This window comes from Atractosteus spatula, chromosome 25 (genome assembly GCF_055471065.1).
Source record: "Atractosteus spatula isolate fAtrSpa1 chromosome 25, fAtrSpa1.hap1, whole genome shotgun sequence".
Classification (NCBI taxonomy): domain Eukaryota; kingdom Metazoa; phylum Chordata; class Actinopteri; order Semionotiformes; family Lepisosteidae; genus Atractosteus; species Atractosteus spatula.
Window position 1 is genome coordinate 6,078,987 of NC_142730.1, and position 17,557 is coordinate 6,096,543.

Consider the following 17,557-nt stretch of genomic DNA (forward strand, 5'->3'; position numbering starts at 1 on the left):
AGTTTCACTTAAGGTGCTCACTTCATTCTCTGCGGAGCTTGTGCTATAGTACAAAGTGGGGACTGCAGCTCCTGTGAATTAAGAGAGAGGGCTCTAACACCCCAGAGCGGGGCTGTCCAGTCCTGTTCCTCAGGGGGCCCCTGTGCATCTCTACTGATTTTCCAGTTCCCTTTAAAACAGCACCTGAAGAGTTGGGAATAGCAGTTAAACTGGTCCTGTAGACATACTGACCAGTCCTTCCAGGAACTGGATTGGACAGCCCTAGAGACACACTGCCAAGTCCCTCTAGGACTGGACAGCCCTGCAGACACACTAACCAGACCCTCCAGGACCAGGACTGGACAGCCCTGAGGACACACTGACCAGTCCTTCCAGGACCAGGACTGGACAGCCCTTAGGACACACTGACCAGACCCTCCAGGACCAGGACTGGACAGCCCTGAGGACACACTGACCAAACCCTCCAGGACCAGGACTGGACAGCCCCACAGACACACTGACCAGGTCTTCACCTCTGCCAGGAGAGCAAGGACACAGAGCTCCAGGCTCACACTCCCCCCGAGCCCTGAACAGCCCAACTGAACTAAATTACCGGGCCGACTGGACCAGAGCGACACTGTTCTTCAGATATCCAGGTGGTGGACAGAGAGGCTCTCCTGTCCCCCAGTTCCCTTGTCTCAACACATTAAAGTCTGGCCCCCGGACTGGGGTGCCAGTCTGCCTGCAGCTTCCCTAGATCTCTTTAAATCAGCAGCACCTAGAGAAAGGGGAGAAGGTGTTAACTGGGTTCAATTGAGCCAGTAACGAGCTGAGTGAGGTCGTTAAGCAAACCTGCAGACATACCTGCTATCCAGGTATCAGACTGAAAATGCCCTGTCCTGTCCTGAAACATCTCGCTGGGAGGAATGAGTAGAGCCCCCATGCGTCTGGTACTTTCAAATCACAGAGGTCCCTGGATTCAGGGAGCCCTCCCCCTGCCCCCCCCCCACAAACAGTGCAGGCCACGATCACACAGATGCCCCCACTTAACCACCCCCTGCAGCACAAAAACCACCACGTGTTTTTTTTAAACGTTTATCGTTTTTATTATTTACATCTTTGTGTAAAAGACTGACAGGGTTAGTGCGCACACCAGGGAAAAAAAAAAAACACAACGAAACATACCAAGAGAGGAAAAGTGGAAGAACGCGACAAGGGACAGGAAGTGACCTGCTGGGACAGAGAGGTCGGGGAGGACAGACGTCACACTACAGGGCACAGAATGGGAGATCCAGTCCCGGAGACGTGAGACCACTGCTGGCCACGCAGCAGCTCAGGACTAGCTCTGACAGGGAAGGTTAAGTGACAAAGGTTTCAACGGGCACAAGAGTGAAGCCTGTTCCAGCAGCACAATCCTGACAGCGAATTAGCGTTCTCAAAGTGTAGTGGGGATGAAGCCGTCTGGACAGCTGGGAATTAATGCTCGGAGTCAAGGGGCCCACTGAACTGGGGGGGGGTTCTGCACACAAAGGGTTGGCACCCAGGGACTAAAGGGGGTAAACAGGTCCAATTAAGGCCTAAAGAGAAGTTTCTCACTTCACTGGTCTCAACCTGTAAGCAATGTAAAAAGGGCCAGGTCACACTGTAACCCTACAGTCCAGAGATCGCTGGTCCAGTCTGGGTCACACTGTAACCCTACAGTCCAGAGATCACTGGTCCAGTCTGGGTCACACTGTAACCCTACAGTCCAGAGATCACTGGTCCAGTCTGGGTCACACTGTAACCCTACAGTCCAGAGATCGCTGGTCCAGTCTGGGTCACACTGTAACCCTACAGTACAGAGATCACTGGTCCAGTCTGGGTCACACTGTAACCCTACAGTCCAGAGATCACTGGTCCAGTCTGGGCCGGGTCACACTGTAACCCTACAGTCCAGAGATTGACGGTCCAGTCTGGGTCACACTGTAACCCTACAGTCCAGAGATTGCCGGTCCAGTCTGGGTCACACTGTAACCCTACAGCCCAGAGATCACTGGTCCAGTCTGGGTCACACTGTTACCCTACAGTCCAGAGATCGCTGGTCCAGTCTGGGTCACACTGTAACCCTACAGTCCAGAGATCGCTGGTCCAGTCTGGGCCGGGTCACACTGTAACCCTACAGTCCAGAGATCACTGGTCCAGTCTGGGTCACACTGTAACCCTACAGTCCAGAGATCACTGGTCCAGTCTGGGTCGGGTCACACTAACCCTACAGTCCAGAGATCACTGGTCCAGTCTGGGTCACACTGTAACCCTACAGTCCAGAGATCACTGGTCCAGTCTGGGTCACACTGTAACCCTACAGCCCAGAGTCCTCCCTGTTCTGTGCCTTGTGTTTGGGGATCCGGAACTACTGAACTATCCGGGACCTTTCTATTCCAGACGATTTCCCACTAGTCTGCTGGGATACCGCCGGCAAGCACCCCTGGCAGCAGAGAAGATGCTTTGCTAGTCAAAAGAAAATAAACGTTCTAAGCTGCTGGTCTACAATTATTATTTTGTTTTTAATTAGGAAAAGAAAACCTAGAGTCACGAAAGCGGTTTACTGGTTATTTTCGAGCAGTTATAAAACAAAAAGGACCCCGGTGATAACTGGGGCACTTGTGTCCTGATCTCCCCAAAATTAAGGGGAGAAACTCGGGGGACCCGTGACATTAAAACGCTCCGCCACCCTTTCGAACCCATGTGACAGGAGCCAATCCTGCCATCGCGAACACAGACCGACCCGAGACACGGCTTCATTTTTGCTTTTTTAAAAAAAAAATGCTGCCTCACTGGTGGCGACTGCCGTGTGGAGGAGGGGTCAGGGGTCACAGCCGGGAGGTTGAGGGTTCGAATCGCCGAGGCGTCTGCCCCTGAGCGAGACACTTCACTGGGATCGCTCCAGTAAAAGGCCCAGTGTACGAGCGGGTACAAACAGGCCGTCCGATGACACAAGGCCGACAAGTGGCAGGGATCGTGGGACGGGGGAAGGATGAAGAGCCCGCACGCGCCCCCTCCCTCCCTGCGCCTCTCCCCCCTCCTCGACGGCTGAACGAGCAGCAGACGCAGCATGGACACAGGAAGTCTCTCCACACGTGTCACAAGCTGCAGGAAGTGACAGGACACACAGGGCTGCTGTCGCTCCCGGGCACCGCAATCCAGCTTTTTCTGGCTTTTCCTCTGATCTCAAATCCCTACCTCCACCCCCTCCCATCTTCCAGTTTTCTTCCCAGCTAATTCCTTAACGGAGCCCCCAGATGACCTTTCAGTCCCCCCACCCCACCCCCCTCAGATTAAATTTCAAGTAAGGTGCAGGTTGCTCTTTAACGAGAACCCTAACCAAGGAACCTGCAAGTTTCCAATTAAGCAATTAACAGGCCAAAGAGTTAACTGGAAGCCCTCATCAGCTCAACGACTGGAGAAGCGGGTCGCCACAGCAATCTGTCCACTGCCCTTAAGAACAGTGAGAAATGCTGTCAGTTCAAAAGCAGCAGGGCTGCCTTACAATAATGCAGTTTTCGGAAATACAGTATTCCAGGGGAGCTGGGCACCCTGCTGTGGCAGGAGACACTGGCCCTGTAAACATCTGCTTCAGGAGGGAACAGCAGCCCTGCAGTCCCCAGCTCAGCCTGTAGGTGACGCCACTCATAACGCATGTGGACACCGCAAAATGAGCTTTTGGAAAAAAAACAAATCAAAGAAACGTTTGACCAGCGCCTGAAGAGCTCTGTTCTTCCCAAGCAAACAAACAAACAAAACAAAAAAAAAATCTGGTACTATCTCAGGTCATAAATTATGCTCTTGTTTTTCTTTACTTCCATAATGTGGTTTTTTTCTTTTAAAAACATCAGACAAATAATAGTGACAATCGTAATAATAATAATAATAATAATAATAAAAATTACAGTTAAAAAAAAATCGCACAGTCCGTTCTGAAAGTAGAGAGTGTTATAAAAGCCCTCGGAGGCCAGGCCCGGCCCGGCCCGGCCCGGCACCGACGACCTTCGGGATTAAACACACGATCCTCTTGGATAACCCCCCCAGCTCTCCGGGAATCCTACGGCTGCGTGGAGCGGTAGGAGGAGCGGGTTCTCCCGGGTCTGTCCGCACTCTCGGCCCGTTCGCCGCCCAACGGACCGCACCGGGACCATTTCGTTTCCATGCCTGGGTGGTGGCCTCGGCCTTGTCCCGGGAGAAAACCCGGGGAGAGTCCGGAAAACAGGAAGATGTTGCCTTGCCCCCCCCCCAGTGCGAGGAACATGCGAGCTAGCACTGTCCAGGAAAACAAATCCTGCCGCGAGTCTCGGCTCTTCTCTCGGGACAAATCCCGTCTTCGTGGCTTTGAATGTTGCTCCTCTGCCTGTGTTTTACAGCCCTGGGAATTAGCCCCGGCGCTTTCTCCCGGTTTCCCTGCAAATAACACTGAAAACCCCGACGGAACAGGAACCTTGGAGCTCGGGCTGAGAGAAGGTCTCCCGAGGAGGGAAGGGTTGTAGCATGACACCCCCAAAAAAAGTCACGGTAGTCTGCTCGGAAGGGGGAGTGCTTGCCCACCCCCAAGGACAATCAGCACATTCAACAGAAAAATGAAACGAACGCTAGCCGGGCACTACACTGCGGAACACTCCTGTATGCTACTGTACGCTGTATGGCTGACCGTAACAACACTTACTGCGAAAGGCGCTATATAAACAACAAGGAGCGACCGAATCGGAGCAGGAACGTGATCGGAGAACGACGCGGGAGCCGGCGCTGGAGGGAGTGTGTGGGGGTCTGTGGGTACTCGCTGGGGTCTCGCTGTACGACCGCCAACAGGCGCACGGTGACAAGCCACAATGCCAAGCGCTCTTCGGGGGGGTTGCGCGGGATAGCTGGTGCGGCGCAGCCGGGCTCCGGAAACCACAGGGCCGGCAACACCCGTGGGAGCGACTGAAGAACTCCGCGCTGGGAGCACTGGTTCCCAGTGCAGCCGTCACCCGGGGCCCCGGGTCCCCGACCTGCTCTGATCCGCCCCGGAGCGGGGCTGCAGGCTCACGTCGAGGGCCCGCTTCGAACCCGCCGGAGCCGGGGGCCGACCCGCGCCGCCGGAAGACACGCGCGCGCGCGAGCGCGCACACGCCAACACGCGGGCCGTGCGCGCAAACCGGGGGGTTGAGAAACGCACCGATGTTGACGAGGGGCTGAGGAAGAGAGAGCCGAGGAGGTGGCGAAGAGGGCAGAGCGAGAGAGAGAAAATGACAGCGCACAGAGGAAAGACTTAAAAATACCTGAATCCTTTAAAAACTGAAAAAGAAAATCTAGAGCCCCTAATTACTGGTACGAGAAAACCTTTACGAGGCCCGGCACCGCGGCGGCCCTCGGGCGCGCCTTCACTGCGCGAGTCCGTCGCTTCAAAGCCTGGGCTGGCGTAGCATCATCATCGTCGTCATCGTCATCGCCGTGGTTCCCCTCGCCGCGGTTACGACAGCGGTTTCTCGGGCCCGGGCCCGGCGGCGCCGGTCTTCCTGGCGGCGATGAAGGCCATGCCGTGAGTCCGGAAGTGCGTGCTGAGGTCGGCCGCCCTCTCGAACCGCCGGCCGCACACGCGGCACGCCAGCCGCTCCTCCCCGTCCTCGCCCTGCGCGGCGCCGGGGAGGAGCGCGGGGGAGCCCGGGGAGGAGGCGGAGGAGGGCTGGTCGCCGGAGCCGCCCCCGGAGGCCGCGGAGGCGCCGGCGGCCGAGCCGGGGCCGGAGGAGCCGGAGCCGTCGCCCGCGTCCCGGACCCGGTGCGTTATGAAGCGGTGGCGGTTGAGGGAGACGTGCGAGGTGAAGCAGGCGCCGCACTGGGAGCACTGGTGCGAGGAGGCGTCCGTGCGGTGCTGGGGCAGGTGCCGCAGGAAGTCCTCGCGGTCCGGCGTGGCGAAGCCGCACGACACGCAGCGGAAGGGCCCGCGCTCCGGGGAGGCCGGGGCCGGGGGGCCTCGCGGCTTCTTCACCGGGCTGCCGCCCCTGTCCCCCGCGGCCCCCCGCCCGCCTCCTTCCTCCCCTTCCTCCTCCTCCTCCCCGCCGCCGCCATCGCCCGAGCCGAGCCCCATCTCGGCCTCCGAGGAGCTGTCGGCCGAGCCCCGCCGGGAGGATCCGACGGGAGCGCCCCGCTTCCGGGAGGCCGGCGCCCCCCCCTGGTGGAACGGGAGAAGAGAGGAGGTGAAGCCCAGCTCTGCCCGCGTCCCTCAGGCTCGTCCCTCTCTCTCGATCGGAGCCCGTATTCAACCCTGGAACTGTGTGATCACCCCGTCTCCTTACGATTACTACACTGCTCACACTCAACCCCACCGTGTACTTCCTGTTTGAAACCTCATAATAAATAACCAACACACTTCCAGTTGAAATCCTTCCCACTTTCTATCTCAGTAACGGCGTTAACCTGTCAAAAATACGGTCCAGTTTCACTCGGGAAGAGAGAGGGCACAGGTCTCTTACAATACACTGCAGCCCACCTGCAGCCCTAACGCAGCGAGAACCCCTCCTCACACTGCCCTGACACAGAGGGAGGACTGCTGATGGCAGACAGGTGCACAGAGAGGTGGGGGAGGCTGGGCTCACCTCAGGGTCCCCAGGCTGCCTGCCCGCACTCTGATCCCTGGTTCTGATTCCATGGCGGACCCGGATGTGTTTCTCCAGGATCAGCCGACTGCTGAATGTCCTCTTGCCTTCTGTACAGTACCTGCAAGACACATCAACACAGTGAAGACCAGGCCGGGCAGACCGGACCAGACCGGACACACACAGCAGAGCTCGGCACAGCGGACCAGACCGGACACACACAGCAGAGCTCGGCACAGCGGACCAGACCGGACACACACACAGAGCTCGGCACACTGAACCAGACAGGATACACAGAGCTCGGCACGCTGGACAAGACCGGACACACACAGCAGAGCTCGGCACACTGGACCAGACCGGACACACACAGCAGAGCGCGGCACACTGGACCAGACCGGATACACAGAGCTCGGCACGCTGGACCAGACGGGACACACACAGCAGAGCTCGGCACACTGGACCAGACCGGACACACAGAGCTCAGCACTCTGGACCAGACCGGACACACGCAGCAGAGCTCAGCACACCGGACCAGACCGGACACACAGAGCAGAGCTCGGCACACCGGACCAGACCGGACACACAGAGCTCAGCACACTAGACCAGACCGGACACACACAGCAGAGCTCGGCACACTAGACCAGACCGGACACACACACTGTGCTGCTGAACAGCAGATCTGGGCTGAGCTCGGCCAGCAGAGGGCTCGAGGGCAGTGCACTCACTGGCAGTGGAAGACACGCTTGATCCCTTCGTGGTTGACGCGCACGTGGCGCCGCAGGCTGGGGGCGGAGCAGAAGGATCTCTCACACAGGCGGCACGGGAACTTCTTCACAGACTGCGCACAGACACAGAGGAGAGACTCACTGTGAGCAAGTACAGCTCAGGAGGAGGGAGCATGAGGGTTACTCTCCAGCTCTGATGTTGATGAAGGAGTGTTCATGTGAAGATACAGAGGAGCTGGACTGAGTGTCTGTACAGTGACTCTCCAGCTCTGATGATGATGAAGGAGTGTTCATGTGAAGATACAGAGGAGCTGGACTGAGTGTCTCTACAGTGACTCTACAGCTCTGATGATGATGAAGGAGTGTTAGTGTGAAGATACAGAGGAGCTGGACTGAGTGTCTGTACAGTTACTCTACAGCTCTGATGATGATGAAGGAGTGTTAGTGTGAAGATACAGAGGAGCTGGACTGAGTGTCTGTACAGTGACTCTCCAGCTCTGATGATGATGAAGGAGTGTTAGTGTGAAGATACAGAGGAGCTGGACTGAGTGTCTGTACAGTGACTCTCCAGCTCTGATGATGATGAAGGAGTGTTAGTGTGAAGATACAGAGGAGCTGGACTGAGTGTCTGTACAGTGACTCTACAGTTCTGATGATGATGAAGGAGTGTTAGTGTGAAGATACAGAGGAGCTGGACTGAGTGTCTGTACAGTGACTCTACAGCTCTGATGATGATGAAGGAGTGTTAGTGTGAAGATACAGAGGAGCTGGACTGAGTGTCTGTACAGTGACTCTACAGCTCTGATGATGAGGAGTCTGACCTTGCCGTGCTCCTTCCTCATGTGAGCGATGTACTCGTCCCTCTCTGTGTAGCGCGTCTGGCACTGGCGGCAACTCCACTCTGAGGGAAGAGGCCGGCGGGGGGGTCGGCTGGCCCGGGCCTCGGGGGAGCTGGGGGGCTCCTCTTCCTCCTCGTCCTCGGCCCCCTCCCCCTCCTCCTCTTCCTCCTCCTCCCTCCCCCTCTCCGTGCCTTCCTCGCCATCCGAGCTGCTCTGACGCGGCTCTGACTTCATGGACCGGCTGGGCTTGGGGGCGGAGGCGGGGGGCGGGGCGAGGCCGGGGGAGGGAGAGGGGGGCTCCTGCTTCACCGACAGGCCGCGGTGAACCGTCTGCGAGGAGGGAGAAAGACCAAGCAGCTGTAGCGGCATTCACTCACAGTCATGTGACCACAGCAACAGGCTAGCTCATGCTCCATGTTAATTTATCCTGGGACAGACAGAGAGCTTTAAAGGAGCCCCAGTCACACCGAGATCTGTTATATATAGCCTATATGAAACAGTGAATTCTGTCAGAGTGTCTTGCTTTTTGTACCTTGATGTGCTCCATCATGGAACCTTTCTGCGCATAGAGCTTGGTGCAGTCAGGACACTTGAAGACGTGCACCTTCTGCTTGGCCAAGTGGGTGTCGAAATGCATGTAAAGCAAGGGCTTCTGGGTGAAGACGGTGTCGCACATCACACACTTAAAGATCATCCTAGGGGAGAGAGGCATAGAGGGGGGTTAGAGAAAATAAAAATATGTATAAACTGTTTATATATAATTTATGTTAGCTACACCTGCAATAACTTCATGGCAATTTTCAAAACAGTTACTGGTTCACGTTAACAGTCAAGAAAGGCAAGTTAAATATCTAGAGCACAGTAGGGAGGAAGGCCAGAAAGTGACTGAACAGACAGAGAGAAAGAATGACAATCAAACCAGAGTAATCATAGTAGAGTAGCAGTTACAGATAAACATATAGACAAACAGCCATGTTAAAAGATACAGAGAGTGTCTCACTGACAGGTACAAGACAACAGAGATACACACAGGGACAGACAAAAAGGTACACAGACATTTCCCCACAAACTCATTTCCAGGTACAGACAGAGCTCAGAGACAGGGACAGACAAAGAAAGTACACAGCGCCCAGAGACAGGGACCGACGAAGGACAGACACACAGATCAGAGACAGGGACAGGCGAAGGACAGACACACAGATCAGAGACAGGGACAAGCGAAGGACAGACACACAGATCAGAGACAGGGACAGGCGAAGGACAGACACACAGATCAGAGACAGGGACAGGCGAAGGACAGAAACACAGACAGACGAACAGGTACAGACGGAGGCGGCGACGTACTTGGCCTGCGTGGTGCCGAGAGCCGGGTGCTGGGTGCTGATGTGGGCGTGGGCGCTGGGGGCCGATTTGAAGGCCATGGGGCAGGTGGGGCACTTGTGGAAGACCTCGCAGTGCGCCGTCTGGATGTGCGACTTTATGGAGCTCAGACCCCCGAACACCACCTGGCAGCTGGAGCACCTGGGGGGGGGGGGGGGCATCGATCAAACCAATCAAACACAGGTCAAAGGTCATGCATATCAGGTCAGGTCAAGGATATCAAGCAACTAACCATCACGCAGTTGACCCTGTAACAAGTCAACCAGTTTGTTTGGCTTCTCTAACCGCACATCTTTGAAAGAACCCAGGAAGGGCAGTTCTAGTCCCATAGCACTGGATAAAAACCTAAAAATACCGCAATCTGGCTTCTCAGACAAAGGACTGCACCAATTATGAAATTAAGATCAAGGAAACCAGGCCCCATGGGCACATGAGCTAACCATGTGAAGTCTCCATGGCCACTAATCTTCACATGAACACTCCTTCATCATCATCAGGTCTGCAGAGTAACTGTAAAGACACTCAGTCCAGCTCCTCTGTATCTTCACATGAACACTCCTTCATCATCATCAGAGCTGTAGAGTAACTGTACAGACACTCAGTCCAGCTCCTCTGTATCTTCACACTAACACTCCTTCATCATCATCAGAGCTGTAGAGTAACTGTACAGACACTCAGTCCAGCTCCTCTGTATCTTCACACTAACACTCCTTCATCATCATCATCATCATCAGAGCTGTAGAACATTTCCCTTTACCTCCCTGTGACCCTCCTGACTAGACTGACCTCTATATCCCACGATGCTTCCACGCTCGCTACAGTCACCCGACTTGCCCCATAACTTATAACAGCGGATTCCTCCCTCCACACCACGAGTTCTAGCGTCATTTCTTTTTTTAAGCTGAGCAGCTGGTCAAACAATCCATACAGAGATCAACTTAAAGAAAAGTGATGATGATGATGGCCTAATCCGCGCCGGGCCTACAGAGACAGAACCTCCAGGCCCGAGGCCCACAGATCCGAGGGCGGCGTACTTGTATCCGATCCGCCGGGCGAAGTGGAGGCAGGCCTCCTCCAGGTGGGTCTGGAAGCTGGCGGGCCGGGCGATGCCGCCGCACTCGGGGCACACGTGGGGCGAGCGGTGCTTGTGGATGCGCTGGTGGGCGGCCGCACTGCACGGGTTGGGCAGCATCATCGCCGGGGAGCACACCATGCAGCTCTGCGGGCGACGGGGGGGGGGGGGAGACACCGCGTGAGGGCTCCAGAGGCGTGTGGCGTGTGGCGCGTGTGTGACCGGGACACGGGGGGCCGTCCGACTCGGCCGGCGGGACCTACCGTGCTGGAGGCGGCCTTCACCTCCTGGAAGTGGCCCACCAGCTCGGCCTTGCCCCCGAACTGCGCCCTGCACTCGGGGCACTTGAAGTTGTGGTACTGCAGCACCTCCCCCTTCTTGCAGGGCAGGGGCAGCACAGCCTGCGGCCCCTCGGGGACCCTGCGCCCGGGGCCCGGCTGGGGCGCGGGGGCTCCCTCCTTGGCCGGGCTGGGGGCCACGAGGGTCGTGGCCGCGACCGAGCCACCCCCCGCCCTGCTCCCGGGAGCTGCAGAGGAGGAGGAGAGAGAAGAGGAGGAGATGGAGGGGGACAGCACACCTAGGAGGAAACACAAATACCAGTTTCTTTCTGGGCTGAAACTTCTCCATTTAGATAAAAGGGTAGGCAGGCACAGCAGATAACCAGCCATGCAGCTAGACTGACATACAGGGCGACACCGACGCTGATAGGTACAGACAGACAGATTAACAGAGAGACAGAGAGACTTACAGACCGTTAACAGGCACAGATAAGGGCAAAAGGGGTCTAAAGAGAACCAGGCGTCTGAAGTGGATAAAGATGGACAGGCAACAGACAGGAAGGTGAACACCGACCCCTCGCAGGCAGACTGGGCGAGAACACCCTCCTCCCTCACCTATAGGCACAGTGTCCTGCTGGCCAATCATCTGCTCCACGGTGACGGGCCGCATGACCAGGTGGGAGCACTGCATCACCAGGCCCCGCTCCTTGTGCTCGCGGGCGTGGAGCAGCAGGCTGCACTTGTTGAAGAAGGCCAGCCGCTTGGCGCAGTGGTTGCAGGTGACCTCGATGCGCAGGGAGCGGCGGTCGTAGTGCCGGGCCAGGCTGCGCTCCAGGGCGAAGGCGTCGCCGCACTCCAGGCAGCGGTAGCCGTTGGCGGGGAGGGGCAGGCTCCACTCCGGGGGCGGCGGGGTGGACAGGTCGGGCCGGTAGCTGGGCAGGAGGTTCTTGCTGTTGAGGATCTTGTTGAAGGCCTCTACCAAGCTGGACTGGCTGCGGGAGATGACCGCGCCGCTGCTGTTGACGATGGATGCGGGTTTGGAGGCCATGACCACCTGGGTCCCGTTGACGGTCTTCTGGGTGACCGAACGCACGGTAATCCCACCGCTGACACCAAATTTGGCTGGGGCAGAGGAGGAGGAAGGGGAGGGTGAGGCGATGGGGAGCGCCGTGGCTTTGGTTATCGTGATGGCGGCCGCCGCCACGCTGGCCGGCGTCCTGGTTTTCTCTGCGGAAGAGGAAGACTGGGCCGCCGCGGCCATCTTGGTCTGAGCTTTGCTGGCTGCCACCAGCATTGCAGTGCTGGCGTCCTGGAGGGTCGATACGGGAAACACGGGGCCCTTCGCTCGCTGCTGCAGCTGCTGCTGGTTGGCCGACCTGGCCGAGAGAGCGTCCGTCGTCTTCCTGGACTTGCCGGAGGCCGCTGTCCTGCGGCCGCTCCCGGGCGGCTGCTGACCGGAGGCTTTCCTCTGCGCGGCGCCCACCTTGGCAGGGTCAGCCCCCCTGCCGCCTGCCGCCGGAGCCACCCGGGTCACGGTGCGGGTGATGACCCCCGTCTCGGTCTTGACGGTTTTGATCCGGACCTTCAGAGGCCGGGAGGCGGCGGCGGCGCCGGGCGGATGGACTGACGAGGGGGCTGGCCGCGTCAGGGACCTGCCGGTGGGGCTCTGACCCTCGCCGCCCGGCGGCTCCTTCTCCCGCACGCTCTCTCCTTCTGCCTCTCCATCCTCCACTTCCATCCCCTCCTGCTCCTCTTCTTCCTCCTCCTCCTCCTCCTCCTCCTCCTCTTCTTCACTCCCCATTGCCTTGCGGGGTTTGCTGATCCCAAGACTGCTTTTCCGCACTCCCGTCTCCTCCGTTAGCATCTCTTCCCCCTCTGTCTCTTCTTCGTCTTCTTCCTCCCTCGTTCGGTCCCCTTCCCTCCCCGCCGGTGGACCACCCGCAGAGGAAGAGGAGGTGTTTTCCTTCCCGGTGACGGAGGTGGAGTCGGCGTTCGCTGAAGACGCCGACGAAGCCGTAACACCGAATCCGACGTCCATCGCGCCTACGGAGCCGGAATTTGGGATTTCTGCATCCGGGCTTTCCGGGGAGTCGCGTTCCTCTATCACGTGCTCAGTGTTTTTATCCCGGGATCCGAGCACTTCCTCCAGGTCGGCGCGCGGGGAGAGCCAGGGGTGGCCGGCGGGTGGGGAGGAGGGGGAGGAGCCGGGAGGGGAGGGGGGCGCGTCTTTCGGGTAGCCTTCTCCCCCTCCTCCCGAAGGGCCGGGCTCGGGGGAACGGGGCGTGAGGAGGGGGCTTTTGCTTCTGGGGGATCCCGGGGGAGAGCGGGGAAGAGGGGCACGGGGAGAGGCGGCTGGAGAAGGATGGGCTGGGAGCAGGCCGGGGGAATCGGGGCTCTCCTGGATGACAAGGGGGCTCCCCAGATCCGGCTCGGTGTCGGAATCCTCGGAGTCCAAGTGCCGGAACGGGGACGCCCCTCCCTGCGCCGGACCTCTCTGGACCTGGGTCCCGTTGAAGGGCGAGGAGGAGGAGGAGGAGGGAGGCGGGGGGGGCGAGAGGGAGGAGGCCAGATGGGGCGACCCGGCGCCTGCGGGGTTTGGGGGTATGTGTAAATTAACCGCAGCTAGGTGGGAGGGGGGCGAGGAGGAGTGGGGGGCTGCGACAGGCTTGGGAGGGGGGAAGAAAGCAGAGGACATGTCCACCGCGGCGCCGGGGACAAGTTCAGACCCGGGGTGGGCAGGAAAAGGGGAAGATGAAGAAGAAGGAGGAGACACTCTAGGCGCCTTCGCCTGGTCTTCCATTCCTTCCGAAAGACTGTCGTGCAGCTGTAACTGCTGCTGCTGCTGCAGGAGGAGCATTTTCCGGGCTTTCCCCATGGGATCAGCAGGACTCTGGGCCATCAGCGGCTTCAGCCGGTTGAAGATGTTCACGCCCTGTTTGCTGCCGACGCCCCCGGGGTTCGCGACGGCGTTCTCGGTGGTCTTGGGGGAACAGGGCGCCCACAGCTCCCCGTTGGAGACCTGGGAGGAGCCAGGGGGTCTGAGGGCCGCGTCAGAAGGCCCCGAACCTGCCCCCACAGCCAGGGCCGCCGCCGCCGCCACCGCCGCCCCGAACCCATTGTGGATCAGCACCGGCGGTTCCGAAGGCGCCACCATGGCCGGGCCGGCCAGCCCCGGCAGCCGGGGGCCCAGACGGGACCCTACGACGACCCCGCCGTCTCGGTCGGGCTCGGCCTCCATGTCCCCGAAAGCCTCCGGCCGCACGCGGTTCTTCACGATCACGCTGACCACGGAGGGGTCGGGCTGGGCCGCCGGCAGCTGGACATTCTGGGGGTGTTGTTGCTGCTGCTGCTGCTGATGGTGGTGCTGATGGTGGTGATGTTCTGGGGGGCTCGCGGGCCGGAGAGGGGATACCCCTCCTCCACCGACCACTGCTACGCCTGTAGCCCCCCCTCCTCCTCCTCCTCCTCCTCCTCCTCCACCCCCCTGCTTGACAATGCTCCCATGGTTGCCGTGGTGACCCTCGGACTCATCCGGCGCGGACTGGATGGCTTCTTTGGCGTCGATGTCGGGGATGTCAAAAGCCGCCAAGAGGTCGTCAAAATCTGGGGTCTTCATGTCCCCCATTCCGGGATAGCGGACAGAAACTGCAGAGAGGAGAGGAGACAAGGACCTGTCACAGATATGTCCTCTCGCACGCGCCTGCGTGTCCTCTGCAAATGTCATCGGAAGGGAGTCCAGATCACCGGCACCAGGCTCTCAAGAGGGAGCTGCAGGTGAATCAGACCGCTGTGCGCTGGGAGTGCAATGGCTAACACGCACACCTGGGGCTGGACCGGTCAGCTGTGCGACAACGGCACAAAATCAGTTTCAAATTTCCCTTTTCGACTTCATGCTGCTCTTCTCTCCCCAGACCACACAGATTCTTGAACGACCTTCGGAAAGAGCTACTTACTTAAGCCACCGGCCCTTTTAAAACCAGCAGCCCGGAAGATGTAAGTGAGGCCGATTCCACCCTGCGTCTTCTGACGCATCACACAGGGTAGAATCGGCTCTACACCCCCCTGTCCCGACAGCACGCTCCTGCTCCTTGTATACCGCTCATTTAGGAGCTGGCACCTCCCAGCACACTTGCAGAGGGAGAGATTCTTTCACAGCCCAGCAGGAACGCTACGGCCATCCACTTTCAAACCACTGCAACCAACTCGGGGCCACAGGGGAGCCGGAGCCTCTCCTGGGTACAAGGCGGGGTACCACCCTGGACGGGACGCCAGTCCATCACAGGGCAGACACACTCACACCAGGACCGCTTTTTCCCAGAAGCCAATTAATTCACCAGTGTGTCTTTAAACTGTGGGAGAAAACCGGAGCACCCAGGGGGAAACCCACAGGAACACGGGGAGAACATGCAAACTCCACACAGACAGCAGCCCAGGTCCGGATCTGAACCGAGGTCCCCCTGCGCTGTGGGGCAGCGATGTTAATCACTGCGCCACCGTGCTGCGCAGTATCACCACACGTTGCAAAGAAATAAAACTCCAATCCTGATCCCAGAGGGTCTGAGGATATTCAATCCAACTGTAAGGACTTCATTCAGCCCACCGCTTGGTTTAAATTTCACAATTAGGCCCAGCTTTCCGTATGCTGGAACTCTAAATCCTGCAAGTTCTCTTAGCTGCCCCTGGCAAGGAGTAGCAGGAACATCCTGACAAAAGGATCTGAAAGTACAATGTCCATTTCACTACCCATTTTAACTGCCCTGTAATTAATCTAGAATAAACTACGAGAAAACAGTCAATTATTTTACTTTACATCTTTTATCTGTAAATCATTCAGTCGTTAAATAAAAAGGAATAAAATGACATTTTCACATATGCGCTCTGCTAGCTGCTTATGCATGGATCGAGAGTTAGACTCCGCGATGAGTCGGGAGCGCAGAATTGGACCGGGACTAGACCACTGGACAACAGTCATAAAACTCCCCACCAAAGCGAAGGAATTATTTTTCATCCTGTTAAGAAATCAGCACAGTCGAGGGTACAATATGCCTGTACTGGCATATATATATATACATATATATCCACTCTTTTGAAAAAGACGTGGAAAGGTTTCACGTCTTTTACGAAAAAAACGTGGAAAATTCAGTCCCGCGGGCTGTGCAGGGAACGGACGGACGAGGGGGGGGGACGTCATTTCGCAACATGAGATCGATCACATTATTCGGCTAAACCCCGCTTTTTCGCCGCCAAACTCTAAAACTCGACGTCATGATCCACCACCTCCATGGGATCAATAATATCCAACACGGAAAGCCGCGCGTCGCGCTCTCGGGGGCGAGCGTCAATCCCTGCGAGCACGTATTTTCCGGATGGGGCGAGTACGGGTTCCTGCGAACACAACCTTAGGGCTTGCACTTGTAAACGCACCCGGATGAAACCGTTTAATTCCGCCGGTTTCGTGCGATATTTCGGGGGGGAGGGAGTGGAATTCATTCCGTGGCCAAAGTTTTTTTTCTCCTCCTCCTCCTCCTCCTCCACCGCCGCAGCCATCAGGAACGGATCTGGAGGAAGAATGCGGGCGTTTTAACTGACGAAAATGAGGTTTCGACTGCACTTCGGTGGGGGAGAGGCAGTCAGAGCGGGGTTAGGAACTGCTATCTACACTTTGGGGTGCGGAAGAGCGCTGCCCGCCCGGGGTTTCGGGGTGAAATATTGTGTTTGTTTACCTGCCTGCGAAATTCCTGTGTCTCCAACCTCCCGTCGCTGCGCCTGAGTTTCCCGTCACCTGATGGGGACAGGTCCTGTCAGATTCACGCTGCCTCTTCTCCGGCACTGGAGAATCCGTATTTCGAGGCGTTGTTTACTTTTAATAAAATAAACTACAGATTTATTAACCTCTTTCTTTCACATCACAGCGCCTGTTTGTGTTTTTATTACTGCTTCTGGTTTTTTTTATGTGTACATCAGGCCGAAGTTAATTTTTTGCTCTTCCGAGACTCCCCTCTGACGCTGGCTAAAGCCCGAAGGAGAGCCCGCCCCTGGGTCGATAGAAAATGGGCGTTGATTGGCGGAATAGAAGATCCCTCACAGTATCCCCGCCTTTACTGTTAGTGTGCTAACTGCGATTGGTCAACATGTGTGTCTGTTAAAAGTGTAAGGTCAGGGTAGCTAATACGACATCAGAGGTTACCAAGAGTTTAAAAGTTAAAGGGCGAGGAAATTACGCCATTTTGGTCCTACTGGCGACCCGTGCAGTAACATGTATCCAGAGCCAAAATGGCGGAAAGACGGCTTTTATTTCTAAAGAAATTCCCTTCTGTATTTGCGAGATTTAGGTATAATTGCACTGAAGTCGCTAAGGAAAAAATACACGATCTGTAACCATACTTATACGAGTCGTTTTCTTATATTTTAATTTTAGTATTGCCCGCTTTAAAATGCGTGCCCTATCCCAGCTCGTCCGTCGGCTGGCTGCGGCTGTCGCTCCGCTGGGATTGTACGAGTACTACGACTCCGTTTTCAAAAGCCCTTTAAAAACACTTTTCCTTGCGTTTCCTTAGTACCATATGAAAACTTTAAAAGGAGAGGAAGCCAACCGACCGATTCAGCTCGTTTGAGTTAGTAGCTGTAACTGTTCCGATCTTAATCGAACCGTGTTGAAATAGGGCACTGGCTTCAACGATAT

The 17,557-nt window shown here is 57.2% G+C and overlaps 1 protein-coding gene across 2 annotated transcripts; it reads right to left on the reverse strand.

Moving 5' to 3' along the window:
* Window positions 1-1,060: 1,060 nt before the first annotated feature.
* Window positions 1,061-16,768, reverse strand: znf687b (zinc finger protein 687b). Of its 2 annotated transcripts, XM_088905075.1 has the most exons (11): window positions 16,599-16,768; window positions 16,300-16,433; window positions 11,491-14,520; window positions 10,861-11,174; window positions 10,560-10,744; window positions 9,490-9,666; window positions 8,678-8,840; window positions 8,128-8,475; window positions 7,307-7,419; window positions 6,582-6,702; window positions 1,061-6,157 (listed from the first exon to the last, which is right to left on the reverse strand). In XM_088905075.1, exons 3-11 carry the CDS (start codon window positions 14,498-14,500, stop codon window positions 5,459-5,461), a joined length of 5,130 nt encoding a protein of 1,709 aa, XP_088761201.1. In that variant the 5' UTR covers window positions 14,501-14,520; window positions 16,300-16,433; window positions 16,599-16,768; the 3' UTR covers window positions 1,061-5,458. The 2 variants fall into 2 exon arrangements, with proteins under 2 accessions (XP_088761201.1, XP_088761202.1); XM_088905076.1 differs by lacking the exon at window positions 16,300-16,433.
* Between the last annotated feature and the right edge of the window lie 789 nt (window positions 16,769-17,557).

Bases quoted from the DNA above. Each gene is read 5' to 3' on its own strand.
- znf687b (XM_088905076.1), bottom strand. From the start codon at position 14,500: ATGGGGGACATGAAGACCCCAGATTTTGACGACCTCTTGGCGGCTTTT. The intron at 9,667-10,559 runs GTACGCCGCCCT...CCCCCCCCCCAG, and splicing joins GCCCGGCGGATCGGATACAA to GTGCTCCAGCTGCCAGGTGG. The intron at 8,841-9,489 runs GTACGTCGCCGC...TCTCTCCCCTAG, and splicing joins CTCGGCACCACGCAGGCCAA to GATGATCTTTAAGTGTGTGA.